A 13,869-nucleotide genomic window follows, 5' to 3' on the forward strand; every position below is an offset into this window, starting at 1 on the left:
GTATGGTGTAGTGGTTAAGAGTCACGTAATCTGGGGAACCGGGTTCGCGTCTCCGCTCCTCCACATGCAGCTGCTGGGTGACCTTGGGCCAGTCACACTTCTCTGAAGTCACTCAGCCCCACTCACCTCACAGAGTGTTTGTTGTGGGGGACGAAGGGAAAGGAGTATGTTAGCCGCTTTGAGACTCCTTAAAGGGAGTGAAAGGCGGGATATCAAATCCAAACTCCTCCTCTTCCTCCTCTTCCTCCTCTTCCTCCTCCCCCTCCTCCTCCCCTTCTTCTTCTTCTTCTTCTTCTTCTTCTTCTTCTTCTTCTTCTTCTTCTTCTTCTTCTTCTTCTTCTCTTGGTCAGGGTAGACCAAGGCCATGCTCCCTCAGGGCTGACGCATCAGGAGCTGCTTTCTGTTTTTCAAACGTTTATTTTGTGGTAGCCATGAGTTACATGTATACCAAATTTCAGCTTCATGTAGAGGTGCATTCATAATTTCAAGGGGGAAATACGTAAGAGCCGCAATACATTCATTTCACCAAGGCATCACCCTACATTCATCAATGTGTTTTCAGCACTATTGATTCAGCACCATGGACAGAGTACGGGATCGGCCATTCAGGACCACGGACAGCGACCACATGGGTTTGTATGTATGGTGGGAGAGAATTGTAAAGAACCAGTTTGGAGTGCGGCTCTTTTTCCTCTGCTGCTGTTTTTATTAATTTTTTATTGGCAAATTTAACAAAGAAAGAAGGAAGAAAAGGTACAAAAATAAAAGACAAAAAAGTGGTACATATATAATACCAATAATAGCTTTATTTAAGCAAGCAAGCAAACTCTTCCCCGGCTTTTGCATCACTCAGAGCAAAAATATCACGCGCACACATGTACAACCCAGACATAAAACAGCATAATATCAGAAATACGTTGGGCAGATTAAAAAAAAACATTTTAGAATGTGGGTCTACCACATAAAAATCATGGCAAGTATCCACTGATAATTTCTCCCCCTACATCTTTGCCTAATCCCTTTTCTAAACCATTTAAGCTACTGGCCATCACCAAACATCTTGTTGCAGAAAATGCTGTAGATTAATATAGTATTATTCTATCTGTCCTGAATCTCCTGCGAATCAATCCCATTGGGTGAACCCAAGTTCGGGGGGGGGGGTCAATGAAAGAGGGGGAAAAGAGGGAACAGGGAGTGAGATCTTCTTTCTGCCCACATTTTATAAATCTCTTATCAGTTGTTCATTTTATAGTTGCCATTAAAGGTAAAGGTAAAGGTACCCCTGCCCATACGGGCCAGTCGTGCCCGACTCTAGGGTTGTGCGCCCATCTCACTTAAGAGGCCGGGGGCCGGCGCTGTCCGGAGACACTTCCGGGTCATGTGGCCAGCGTGACAAAGCTGCTCTGGCGAGCCAGCACCAGCGCAGCACACGGAAACACCGATTACCTTCCCGCTATAAAGCGGTACCTATTTATCTACTTGCACTTAAGCGTGCTTTTGAACTGCTAGGTGGGCAGGAGCTGGGACCGAAAGATGGGAGCTCACCCCACTGCGGGGATTCGATCCACCGACCATGCGATCGGCAAGCCCTAGGCACTGAGGTTTTACCCACAGTGCCACCCGCGTTACTATTAATATATTTATTTATATCCTGCCCCTTTCCCCAGACCAGTACTCAAGGTGGCTTAAACAAACTGAAAGAACGTGGATAAATTACAAAAAACTAAAAACATATATAAGAGCATCATTACAAAGTAACTAAACACTAATAGAATTAAGACAAGACAAAAAAGGCAGGTGATAAAAACAGCACAGCCCTATTAAAAGCCACTTCCTAACCCCCCCCCCTCAAAAAAAACCACACCATTCAGTTCCCAAAGGCCTGTTGGAATAAAACTGTCTTCAGCTGCCTGTGGAAAGACAGCAAGGAAGGAGCCAGGCTAGCTTCTCTAGGAAGGGAGTTCCAAAGTCTAGGAGCTGCCACCAAGAAGGCCCTCTCCCATGTCTCTACCAAGTGTGCCTGTGAGGGTGGCGGACTGAGAGTAGGGCCTCCCCTGAAGATCTCAGAGTCGAGACAGTTTTGTATGGGCGATACAGACTATTTACAGGAACAGAACATGGATCTTATGCTAGCTCTCTCTAACATGACTCACAACTCCTACACTGAACTACTGAACCACTGAACTCAGAACTAACACATTCCAGTTAGTGGGCCATTAATTATTACTCCCTTGAGAGAGCTTGACCAATTAGGGAGCGGTCTCCATGTCACTGTTATCACCAGGCAGACTTACTCCTTCAAATTGCCTTCTGTCTGCCAAACCTTAATTGACTCTGTGTGAGTAGCTGCACGTACACAGTTTCCCAACAGGGAGTTCCAAAGTCTAAGAGCTGCCACCAAGAAGGCCCTCTCCCATGTCTCTACCAAGTATGCCTGTGAGGGTGGCGGGACTGAGAGTAGGGCCTCCCCTGAAGATCTCAGAGTCGAGACAGTTCTGTATGGGAGATGCAGTCTTTCAGATAGCCTTTTATACGGTTTTATAGGTCAAATCCCACCTCTCCTCTGCACAAGATGATGTTTGTGGTTCTCCTCATCCCCATTTTTATCCTCACAACAACCCTGTGAGGTAGGCTAAGCTGAGGAACTGTGGCTGGTCCCAAAGTCACCTGGTGAGCTTCATGGTTGTGTGGGGGATTTGAACCCTGGTCTCCCAGGTACACGGGTGGCACTGTGGATTAAACCACAGAGCCCAGGACTTGCCGATCAGAAGGTTGGCAGTTTGAATCCCCACGACGGGGTGAGCTCCCATTGCTCGGTCCCTGCTCCTGCCCACCTAGCACTTCAAAAGCACGTCAAAGTGCAAGTAGATAAATAGGTACCACTCTGGCGGGAAGGTAAACGGCATTTCCGTGTGCTGCTCTGGTTCGCGGCTTAGTCATGCTGGGCACATGATCCAGAAGCTGTACGCCGGCTCCCTCGGCCTATAAAGCGAGATGAGCGCCGCAACCCCAGAGTCAGACACAACTGGACCTAATGGTCAGGGTCCTTTACCTTTACCTTTACTCCCAGGTACAAGTTGGACACTCTAACCAGTGCACCAAACTGATTCATATGTCCTTGCCTTCCCTAACTTGGGGGGGGGGGAGATTGTTCTTGGTGACAAGCCTGTTTCTGCTAGCTAAAAAAACCAGGCAGCTTCCACTCCAGCTGAACCTATTTCAGAAGATTTTCTGGATACAGACACCTCTGACCCGGCTGCACACGGCGAACTCATCAGAAAGAGCCTGCCCAGCCAATACCCAAATTATTTGCCTTGGTTCTGACTTCCATCCTCCAGGACGACAGCTGGAGCTATGGGAAGTTGAGTATTTCAAGAGCAGTCAGCTGCGTCGGAACTTCACACAACTTTTGAACTCCCCACGAACCATTTGCAAAAGGCCACTGTTCTTTTCAGTTTGGATACTACAGCTCTCAAGCACAGCCTCTGTGTTTGGCATTGTTCCCTCACTAGCCTTGACTTCAAATGTCTTTCCCCTCATTCACTAGCATTGAATCTGAGTCAGAGCTTAAATGTGGAAAGACATCTAGTGAGAGATTTTGCTGGGAGAGGAGAAACTGATCCGTTAGATTAGTGGGCAGCTGAAAACATGCCCTCAGTTTTTCCCCCCACCCACAATGAGGCAGGAGGGTAGGTTTCTTATTTTATTTTTATTAATTCATACACATGTACACCACCTGGTGCATCATATACACCACCTGGCCATCAAACTTACTGGATGACCTTGGGCCAGTCACTGCCCCTTAAAAGGTAAAGGGACCCCTGACCATTAGGTCCAGTCATGACCGACTCTGGGGTTGTGGTGCTCATCTCACTTTATTGGCCGAGGGAGCCAGCGTACAGCTTCCAGGTCATGTGGCCAGCATGACTAAGCCGCTTCTGGCGAACCAGCGCAGCACACGGAAATGCTGTTTACCTTCCAGCCGGAGCGGTACCTATTTATCTACTTGCACTTTGACGTGCTTTCAAACTGCTAGGTTGGCAGGAGCAGGGACCGAGCAACAGGAGCTCACCCCATCATGGGGATTCGAACCACTGACCTTCTGATCGGCAAGTCCGAGGCTCTGCGGATTAACCCACAGTGCCACCCACGTCCCTCACCCGTGTCAACCCACTGCCCCTTAGCCTAACCTATAATAATAATAAAATATTATTTGTACCCCGACCATCTGGCTGGGTTTCCCCAGCCCTACTCTGGGCGGCTTCCAACAAAGACCAGAAATACACTAAAATGTTACACATTAAAAACTTCCCTGAACAGGGCTGCCTTCAGTCGTCTTCTGGAATGTCAGGTAGTTTTTTATCTCTTTGACATCTGATGGGAGGGCGTTCCACGGGGCAGGCGCCACTACTGAGAAGGCCCTCTGCCTGGTTCCCTGTAGCTTTGTTTCTCACAATGAGGGAACCGCCAGAAGGCCCTTGGCGCTGGACCTCAGCATCCGGGCAGTGGGAGTGGAGACGCTCCTTCAGGTATACTGGGCCGAGGCCCTACCTCACCGGGCTGTTGTGGAGATTAAATGAGGAGGGAGAAAACCACGGACACCACCTGGAGCTCCTTGGAGGAAAAGATGGGTCATAAATGCAATACATAATAGAGCTTAAACATAAAAGAATACCAGTGTGGTGCACATTGAGGAATACATGCAGTACAAAGGGAAAAAATACCAGATTCAACAAGCAGAAGCTAGCACAAAGGTGCCTGCTAGCACAGGGGGCTCCCCACCTCCCTGTGCAACCCCCTCACACACACACACACACACACACACACACCACAAATTCACCCTGGAACCCCCAGACAGTAAGTGGAGGGAGAGGAGGGAGAATTGGTCCATCTGGCAGGCAGAAATGCTTACATTGAAAGAAGAACCAGAAGAGTGTGATGCTGAATTCCTTCCATAGGGTTGTATCCTGTGTTGGTCACACTCAGAGTAGACCCATTGACATGAAAGGGTACGACTTAGAATCATGGAATTGTAGAGTTGGAAGGGACCCTGCGGGATCATCTAGTCCAGGCACGGGCAAACTTGGCCCTCCAGCTGTTTTGGGACTACAACTCCCATCATCCCTAGCTAACAGGACCAGTGGTCAGGGATGATTGGAACTGTAATCCCAAAACAGCTGGAGGGCCAAGTTTGGCCATGCCTGATCTAGTCCAACCGCCTGCGATGCAGGAATGTGAAGCTGTCCACATCAAACTTTCAACCTTGGCATTATCAGCACCACACTCTAACCAACTGAGCTATCCAGGCTGACTTAGGTCCATTAATTTCGACATGGAGCTGAACAGCAGTGCATATTACTTTGCATACTTCCTTATGTGTAATGGGGGCCCCTCTTTGAACAGCAATGTGTATTATTTCACTTATTTCTAAATGTAAGCCTTCTCGGCTGCGCTTGGAGGTCCTCCTGCTCATCCTGCTGAGAAGGGCCCTGGGCTCCTCCCCCAAAGTTCTGTCCATAGCTGTCAACTGACAAACTGGAACGTGTCCAGAGGAGGGCAATCAAAATGGTCCAAGGCCTGGAAACGATGCCTTATGAGGAACGGCTAAGGGAGCTGGGCATGTTTAGCCTGGAGAAGAGGAGGTTCAGGGGTGATATGATAGCCATGTTCAAATATATAAAAGGATGTCACATAGAGGAGGGAGAAAGGTTGTTTTCTGCTGCTCCAGAGAAGCGGACACGGAGCAATGGATCCAAACTACAAGAAAGAAGATTCCACCTAAACATTAGGAAGAACTTCCTGACAGTAAGAGCTGTTCGAGAGTGGAATTTGCTGCCAAGGAGTGTGGTGGAGTCTCCTACTTTGGAGGTCTTTAAACAGAGGCTTGACAACCATATGTCAGGAGTGCTCTGATGGTGTTTCCTGCTTGGCAGGGGGTTGGACTCGATGGCCCTTGTGGTCTCTTCCAACTCTATGATTCTATGATTCTAACTTTTCCCTTTTTTTAAGAGAAAGTCCCTTATTCCGAATAGGATTCCTCGCAAGAAAAGGGAAAAGTTAACAGCTATCGTTCTGCGCTGACGACGCCACAGGAATAGACAGCAGCCAGCAAACTAGCAGGCAACGCAGGCCAGGCACTAAGGGAAGCAAAACTTCAGCACCACGGACAGCGATCAAGGGAACTAAATGCCCGTCAAAGGCTAGCAAGCCGCTCAGTGGATTCAGAAGCCTCTTGAGCTAAGAGATACTGTGAAGACATTGAGTCCAGCTCTCTGATCTTGAACTGGTCTGAGTCTCATGCTCTATGGGCTGAGCAATATAAGAACATAGCAAGAGCATTAACGGATCAGGCCCAAACCCTGTCTGATCTATGATGGATAGATGGGGAGCAAAAAATGAGAGCTGTAGAAACTTATATGGTTCCACAGAGGGGGTTTTGGGGGGTGGGGGTGTAAGAATGTGGGGCTTCCAATTCAACAAGCAGTGGGTTGGTCTGGTCAGTGGTGTAGCGTGGGTTGTCAGCACCCGGGGCAAGGCAAGTAATTTGCGCCCCCTAGAGTGAGTGAGCCAGGTAGGGGCAGAGAGCTGCAAGTGCGAGCACGCCCCCCCAGATGTTGCGCCCGGTGCGGACGGCCCCCCCTGCACCCCCCACGCTACGCCACTGGGTCTGGTTGCTTTCATGAGAGGTGCAGTTAGCGGTGGGAGCAGAAAGCCAATTTTGTTTTAGAGGAGTGGAATAATTTTAAAAGATGTGAATGCCTTTAAGTGGGTGTTTTTGGAACAGGAAGAACCAGAGACACTTATTCACTACTCCAAACCACTGGGATATGTGCTAAAGTTAAGTTTACAAAAAAGTGGGCTGCTCTGGGTCAGAGTAAGACCTTTGGAGGCCCTGAAGATTACAGTGCCCACCACAGATGTAAATAAAAATAAATAAGGAATCAAAAGGGGAAAAAACAAAGGGGGGGAGTGTAGAATGTAAAGAAGACTAACAAAGTTCTGATTTTCCCTAAAATGACTAAGGTTTTTTTTGTTTTGTTTTTAAATAATAGGAACCTGGAAAATAGGTAGCTGCTTTATACCCAGTCCATCTAGCCCAATAATGTCTACACTGACTGGTAGCAGTTCTCTAGGGTTTCAGGAAAGGAGTCCCTTCTAGCCCTACCTGGAGATACCATTGGAGATTAAATTTGGGACCTTCTGCATGCAAAACAGATTATGTAATTTAGCACTGGGGATGTTCCAGAGCTGGGAGGAGGAGGAGGAAATAGAGGAGAAAGTGATCTAGCGCATTCTTTGCACCTGTGCTTTTGCAAAAGGTACCCAGATGAATAAAGTCAGCACAGGCTGCTGGACTAGGTGGGCCTTGGACCGGATCCGGCCCCATGGGGCTCTTGTGATGTTCTTAGGAAAGCTGACATGGAGGAACAGAACGGAAAGGAACCGTGCTATGATGGAGACCAGCTTTCCTTATCCTCTGAAATAACTCAAGGGGGAGGATGGCGTGGGGAAAATCCGATGTTCCTGCTTGCAGGGCATCTTTGGGGCTGTTGGCATAGCGGGGGGGGGGTGTCAGGAAGAAGACCCCCCCCTTAAGCGCTTCGGAGTGTGGGTCACATACTCGTTCCAAAGGAGGAAACCTGGGGCGGTGGTGTCTCCTTGGAGAAGGCGCCTCTAGAGCAGGCCTTACGCTCGGCAGGTAGAGAGGCAGGCAGCCGGCGCAGGCTGCGCGCAGCCCGGAGGGCGCCCCTCGCCCCCTTGCGGAGGGCGCCCGGAAGCACACATCTCCACCCCCAGCCCTCCACCCGCACCGCGGGAGGCCTCTCCGGGCCAGTGGGGCGCCTAGCGCGGCGTCGCAGGGGCCGCCTCTCCCGGGATGGACGAGGCGAGGGGCGCAGAGGCGCGCGTGGCGGGGGCTGCAAAGCGGCCTGGCCGGGCGGGCCTGGGCGCACGCGGCCGGGGGCTTCTTCTCGGCCGTGGCGGACGTGCCAGCCGGTGTGTCCGGTGGTCGCCTTCCTCCTCCTCCTCCTCCTCGGCTGAGCGCCTGGCGGCTCTTCCCCGGCGCTGGCACTAGGGGTCCCCTAGCCAACCAACCTGCCTGCCTGCCAGCCCCTTCCTGTGCGGCGGCGGCGGCGGTGGCGGCGGCTGCTGCTTGCGGGTCTGAGCAGAGGAGGAGGCGGCGAGCGCGAGCAGGCGGGCGGTGGGGAGGGGAGATGGGGGGCCCGGCCGGTCTGTAGCGCCTCCCTCCTCCTCCCCCGGAAGCGGAGGGGAAAGCAGGAGGAGGAGGGCGGCGGCGGAGGAGGCGGAGGAGGCGGCCGTGGGTGGCGGCGGTGGCGGCGGCGGGGAGGGCATCCCGAGCCCTGTGGCCGGAGGGGGCCCGGGAGGCGGGAGGGAGGGGCGGCAGGAAGGAAGCGGCGGGGAGGAGGAGGAGGAGGCGGAGGAGGAGGCCGGGGGAGGAGGAGGAGGAGGAGGGAAGGGAGGCAGGCGGCCGGGCAGGCGGCGGCGGCGGCGGAGGGAGCCGGGCTGCCGGCCCGGGCAGCAGCGGGGGAGCCCGGTGGCGGCGGCGGCGGTGGAGGAGGCGGCGGCGGCGGCGGCGGGGGGGCCCGGCGGCGGAGGTGATGGCGGCCAAGTCGGACGGCAGCGGCTTCTCGCAGCTGCACAACCTCGACGACCACCACTATCACCACCACCACCATCATCACCACCTGGCCGGGGGGGCCGCCGCCGCCGCTGCCGCCGCCGCGGGCCAGGGGGGCTGCGGTGGTGGCGGAGGCGGCGGAGGCGGCGGCGGGAGCTCGGACGACGAGGCCGGCGGGAGCAGCTCCATGCACATCTGCCACTGCTGCAACACGTCGTCGTGCTACTGGGGCTGCCGGAGCGCCTGCCTGCGCAGCCTGCTGGGCCGGGGGGCCGGAGGAAGCGGGTCGGGGGCCGGAGCCACCGACCCGCTGGCGCCGGGGGCCGGAGGTGGCGGCGGAGGAAGCGGCGGCGGAGGCGGCGACGGGCCGTCGGCGGCGGGGCTGGCGGTGGAGCGGCCGTGGCTGGACTGCCTGTGGATCGTGCTCGCTCTGCTGGTGCTGGTGGGCGACGTGGGCACCGACCTCTGGCTCGCCCTCGACCACTACGGCCGCCGCGACTACCTGTGGTGCGGCCTGACGCTGGCCTTCGTGCTGCTGCCCTCCGTGCTGGTGCAGATCCTCAGCTTCCGATGGTTCGTGCAGGACTACACCGGAGGAGGCCTGGGCGCCGTGCAGGGCCTCACCAGCCGAGGGCCTCCGATGATGGGATCCGTCGGGGCCGGCCGCCGCGCCGGGCATCGCCACTACCACGGCGCCGGCGGCACGCCCGGAGCTCAGCGCCTCTGCAGGCTCTCGGTCTGGATTTGGCAGTCCGTCATTCACCTGCTGCAGATGGGACAAGTCTGGAGGTAAGCGGGCTGGCAGGGCGGGTGGGGGGCTCTCTGCAGGTGGGTGGTTCGGCTTCTGTCTATACCCCCCTCCCAAATATATGTATGTACCTGGAGGCAGGCTGGAGAAGGCCAGTCTTCCAACGGCAGGTGGAGGAAGGGATGACCTCAAAGGGTTATTGGAATCACTCAGGTAAAGGTGTTTTATTCCCTCCCCTCATGAAGGCTTTTGAAGAAGGAAGCAAGATCCCCCCCCCTCCAAGTAGAGACAGGAGAGTGACCCTCACCACTTCTCAGAAGGGCATGAGGGACAGTGGTGGGGGAGGCAAGAGGAAGCCTCCCCCCCGACTTTGCACATCTTTTGCCCCAGGAAAGGGTGACCCCCCCTCCTTCCTTTCTGCACCTGGAGGGGGAGGGAAAGGAGGAAGGCAGACAGGTGACAGGTGGAGCAAGGTGATTTCCCTGCAGAACTCTTTGGATGAGCTTATTCCTAGAGAGAAGGAAGACCCAGGCAGGGCTGGGGGGGGGAGAGAGGTGTAACCCCCCCCTCCTGTCTCTACGTGCATCTGCTGGAGTCATGGGAGAGACTGGGGACAAATGCCCACCCTTCCTGAAACACAGGTAGGGAAAGGTGATCGCATCTTCTGATCCAAAAGCTTCTGGAGCCTCCAGAATTTGGGCCAGATATAGGGTGAGCTAGTCTTAGCATTCACTATGGTAAAGGATGCAGGCTTAAACCTCCTTCGGAATATTTCCTGTATGCACTATGAGGAAATAGGATACCAGAATAAACAGATAACAGGTTAGAACATGTACCTGGAGCTCTCTCCCCTCCCCCCTTTTTTTGCAAAGGAAGCACACACAGTATATAATTGGGTGTAGCAGGAAAAGGGGGTGCTTTCAGTGCACACCTAGTCAATACCTATTCCCAGACTTAATCCCCATCACCCATCCCAAAAAGCAGCAAGACTCACCTCCCAGATTGCGCTAGTGCAGTTGGGATATTTGAAGAAGGAAGGTAATTGCACACTGCTATATAAGTTTCACGGATATTGGGGTGAGGAGGGAATTCCCCCCCCCCTTCCAAAGACTGAGTTCACCCCATAAGAGAGCACCCATGGGTATAGTTGCCCTTGGATACTGGCACAGAGGAGAGGTGATATTCTGGGGCAATTGGCAGGCTCAAGGGCATCTCCACAAAGCGGGTCACCTGAAGAAGACATCTGGCCAAGTGTCTTTAGATCTGGTCTAGAGAGAAAGGGTGTTCTGCACAGCCTCTAAAACATGGTATCATTTTGTACAGGTGGACATAGGGAGGACTGCCCCACAAACGTGATTGTGGGGTGGGGAATTTGGCATTCTCCAATGCTTGGAGATGGAGAGGGTATGAAGTCAAAGGAGAGGAAGGCCAGTTGCTGGTCCTCTACACTACTGCTGTACTACAATTCCCATCATCCCCTGGACCATTGGTCCTGCTAGAAGGGGCTGATGGGGGCTGGAGTCCAACAGCACCTGCAAGGCCTGAGAGCCTCGTCACCTTGTGTGGAATGAAATGCCTTAAAGCCATCATAGCAGAGAGGTGAAAGACATCCCACCCTAGATTCCTCCTGGGATGATAGAACTTTTGTAAGCATTTCCTGGAAGAGGCCTTTTTTGGACCCTGGTCATACCTTGAACCCAAACATGCATTTATGGAGCCTATTCTCTTTCTGTGTGTAAGAAGATTCACATGGCACCAATGCTCCTGTTGTGGTGAACTGCAGGTCAGGCTGCAACCTAGTTGTAGGTCCTGACCCACCAGTGGAGAACCTGGGAGAAGTGGGAGGGGAGCATCTTCTCCCTTCAGCCCTCCTCCATTTGGAAGGCACCAAGGTTGTAACCCAGCAACACTCTCCCTTTTCCCCCATTGGACATAGGGGGCTCTACCCTTGAATAAGGAGCAGCTGTGGGGTGCAAAAAGGAAAGCACCTTACCCCGTATTTTTCTGGGGCTAGAAGACTGAATTTCCTTATGGCGTCTGTCTGTGGCAGAGAATATTTAAATGCATTTGTACCAAAGACAGAGAGAGAGCCATCAAAGAGTGTGTCCTCCAGGATGGGCTTTAATGATTTGAGATGTCCAGATAAATTCTCTGCACATGCAAGTGTGAGCAGAAAGTAGGGCAACAGAGAGATGGCTCCCTCCCTAAGACATGCACATAGTGGAGAGATGGAGGCATCTTTAAGGGTGTGTGTGTGTGGAATTCAGAGTTGTAGCCACCAAAGGGTGGTTTACCTCTCAAATGCAATACTATATATAGGCCCAGAAGGGCTCTCTCTCTTTACCTGCTATGCACAGAGCAACGAGGGCCTTTAGGGCCACCTCTTCAAGAGAAGACCCAAACAGCAATATCCCAGAGAAAGTACTGATGCCCTAATCTGAACACCTGTACCTTGCATCTCACACTGGAGGGTGGCCACGGGTCTTCCCTGTAAGACAGTGCTCACGTGTGGATTGACGTGAGGATTTGTGAATGTGGAGCTAGACTCCCTCCTCCCCTCCCTGTCCTTACACCTCCCTCCTCCCCAAATTCCACCCACATGGTTTGGCTACGTGAAACCCGGAGTAACGAGGAGGACAGTCGATACCACTGCCGGACAGAGGGGGAGCTCTAGGGTAGGGTTGGCTTCAGTTTTTTAGAGAGGAACTGTGGGGAAAGATGCAGAGGGTGTCCTGGAGAGACCTTTGCTAAGATGGGAAACCTTTGCAGGGAGAAGATGGAGAAGGAATTGGGGGGGGGGCTGCAAAGAAGGCCTTTTCGGTGCACCCACCCAGGCTTGCCCACCACCTAACCGTTTCCCGCAAATGTGGTCGTCATGCGTCTTTATGTGCACACGCCGAACCCTCGAGGGTTTTGCAAATTGAAATTAAAAGGGGGTGGTCGTAGCAAGAGGCCAAAGTGAACGCTCTTTTCATCTCAAGTTTTTATGCAGAGATCTGAGAGCACACGAGGCGTTCTGGAGAGACTCTGGGCTTACGTAATCTGAATCAGAATAAAGTTTGGAAGATGAAATGGTTTAGGAAGCCCCTTTGCCTTAGGGATGTGCCTATGTGCGTACGTGGATGCCTTGCTCATCCACATGTGCGCATGAAATTAGCAAGTGGAACAAACTGAGCTCTCTTCCTTGCAATCATTTTATGTGTGTGTGTGTGTATATGATGAAGATGTAGTCAAAAATATAAATAAACAGAAGGAGTTTAGAAGGAGGAGGAGGAGGAAAGGAAATGGAGGGTTAACCGATGTGTTCCTTTAATGACTGCCTTAAATATATATTTATATATATTGGTGGTGTAATAGGGAGGGTGGAGGGCTAGACTGTAACAATTTGAATTGATTGAAGTGGGGAGGGGAGTGGGGAGATGGTTGATGCCCAGCGATGGTTTGATGCTCAGTGATGTTCAGATTAATTGGAAGGGCTAAGCCAGCCCCGGCAGAATTCTCTGGATTGGCTTTGGACCGATTTAAAATGGAGGCAGTCTCTTTGAGAGGGTGGGGAGAAGCCAGGTGGGTGCTGGTGTGTGTGTGTGGGGGGGACATCCAAGGGGGGGATGGAGATTGCACAGCAAAGACCTTTCGGAGAGGGGCGATGAAGGAAGGAAGGCACCCGCTTGTGTGTGTGTGTGTGTGGCTTGTATGAAATTGCAACCCTGGGAAAAACGCAACGGTGAAAACATGCATCACAGCAGCATAGATTTCCTTGCTTTCCTGAAATGTCATCCGCACCTCTTCTTGCAGAGGAGATCCCTTTTGCATGGCCTTATTTTTTCCATGCTAGAGTGTTTAGGGGGAAAGCAAGAAGGTTCTCCCCCCCTACACACAAACCTTCCCCAAGAGATTTGCTTGTGCCACGAGAAAAATGGACGTGTGCCAAGTTCGTTTCTCCTCCTGTGGTGTACCCAAGCACCAACCACATGCGCCAGTCCTCAGTAGCCGCTGGAGTAGAACGCGTGTCTGGCATGTTGTGGGTCTCATTTCTGGGGGCAACTGTGTGAGTGCTTGGTGGTGTGGGCTGATCCCGATTCCACCTCCTTTCCCCACCCACCCTTCCCGAAATCCTGTGCCACGTTGGAACAAATGGTGCTGGTGAGATCCTGGGGTTCTGATGGCACCCCAGCTGGATTCATGACATGGGACCACGCACTGTGCGCTATTGCGCTGATCTCAGAGGCTCTGAATATTCGTTGCAACCAAGTCGAACACTTGGTTTCCCTCCAAACTTTGCTATCTGGAACGAGGGATGCGGGTTAAAACTGGCGTACGTTGGCTCTTTCGCTATGGATTAGCAGAGGTGGCTCTGTTTGGAATCCCGGACAGCCGTCATATCTGTTGAACAAATGCGTAGAGGTAACCGTCGTCAACCTTTCGTGGTTGTCATTTTGTATATTCTTAATTTTTTTTTAATGCCTCCTCACTGGCTGTTATG

The 13,869-nt window shown here is 52.7% G+C and overlaps 2 protein-coding genes across 2 annotated transcripts in view; one reads left to right on the forward strand and one right to left on the reverse strand.

Annotated features, from left to right (window-relative positions):
• The window catches only part of LOC310702697 (L-threonine 3-dehydrogenase, mitochondrial-like), a 193,235-nt gene extending 187,230 nt beyond the window's left edge, over positions 1–6,005 (reverse strand). Inside the window, exon 1 of the mRNA XM_083494703.1 lies at positions 5,993–6,005. The gene's annotated coding sequence lies outside the window, so the exon portion shown is untranslated. The remainder of the gene's footprint in view (positions 1–5,992) is intronic.
• Positions 6,006–8,618: 2,613 nt separating this feature from the next.
• The window catches only part of XKR6 (XK related 6), a gene marked incomplete at its 5' end in the record, with an annotated part of 170,300 nt that continues 165,049 nt past the window's right edge, over positions 8,619–13,869 (forward strand). The window contains one exon of the mRNA XM_083494413.1: positions 8,619–9,427. Coding sequence (XP_083350539.1) covers positions 8,619–9,427 — 809 coding nt within the window. The remainder of the gene's footprint in view (positions 9,428–13,869) is intronic.

The sequence above is a fragment of the Podarcis liolepis genome (assembly GCF_965112155.1).
Source record: "Podarcis liolepis genome assembly, chromosome: 3".
Classification (NCBI taxonomy): domain Eukaryota; kingdom Metazoa; phylum Chordata; class Lepidosauria; order Squamata; family Lacertidae; genus Podarcis; species Podarcis liolepis.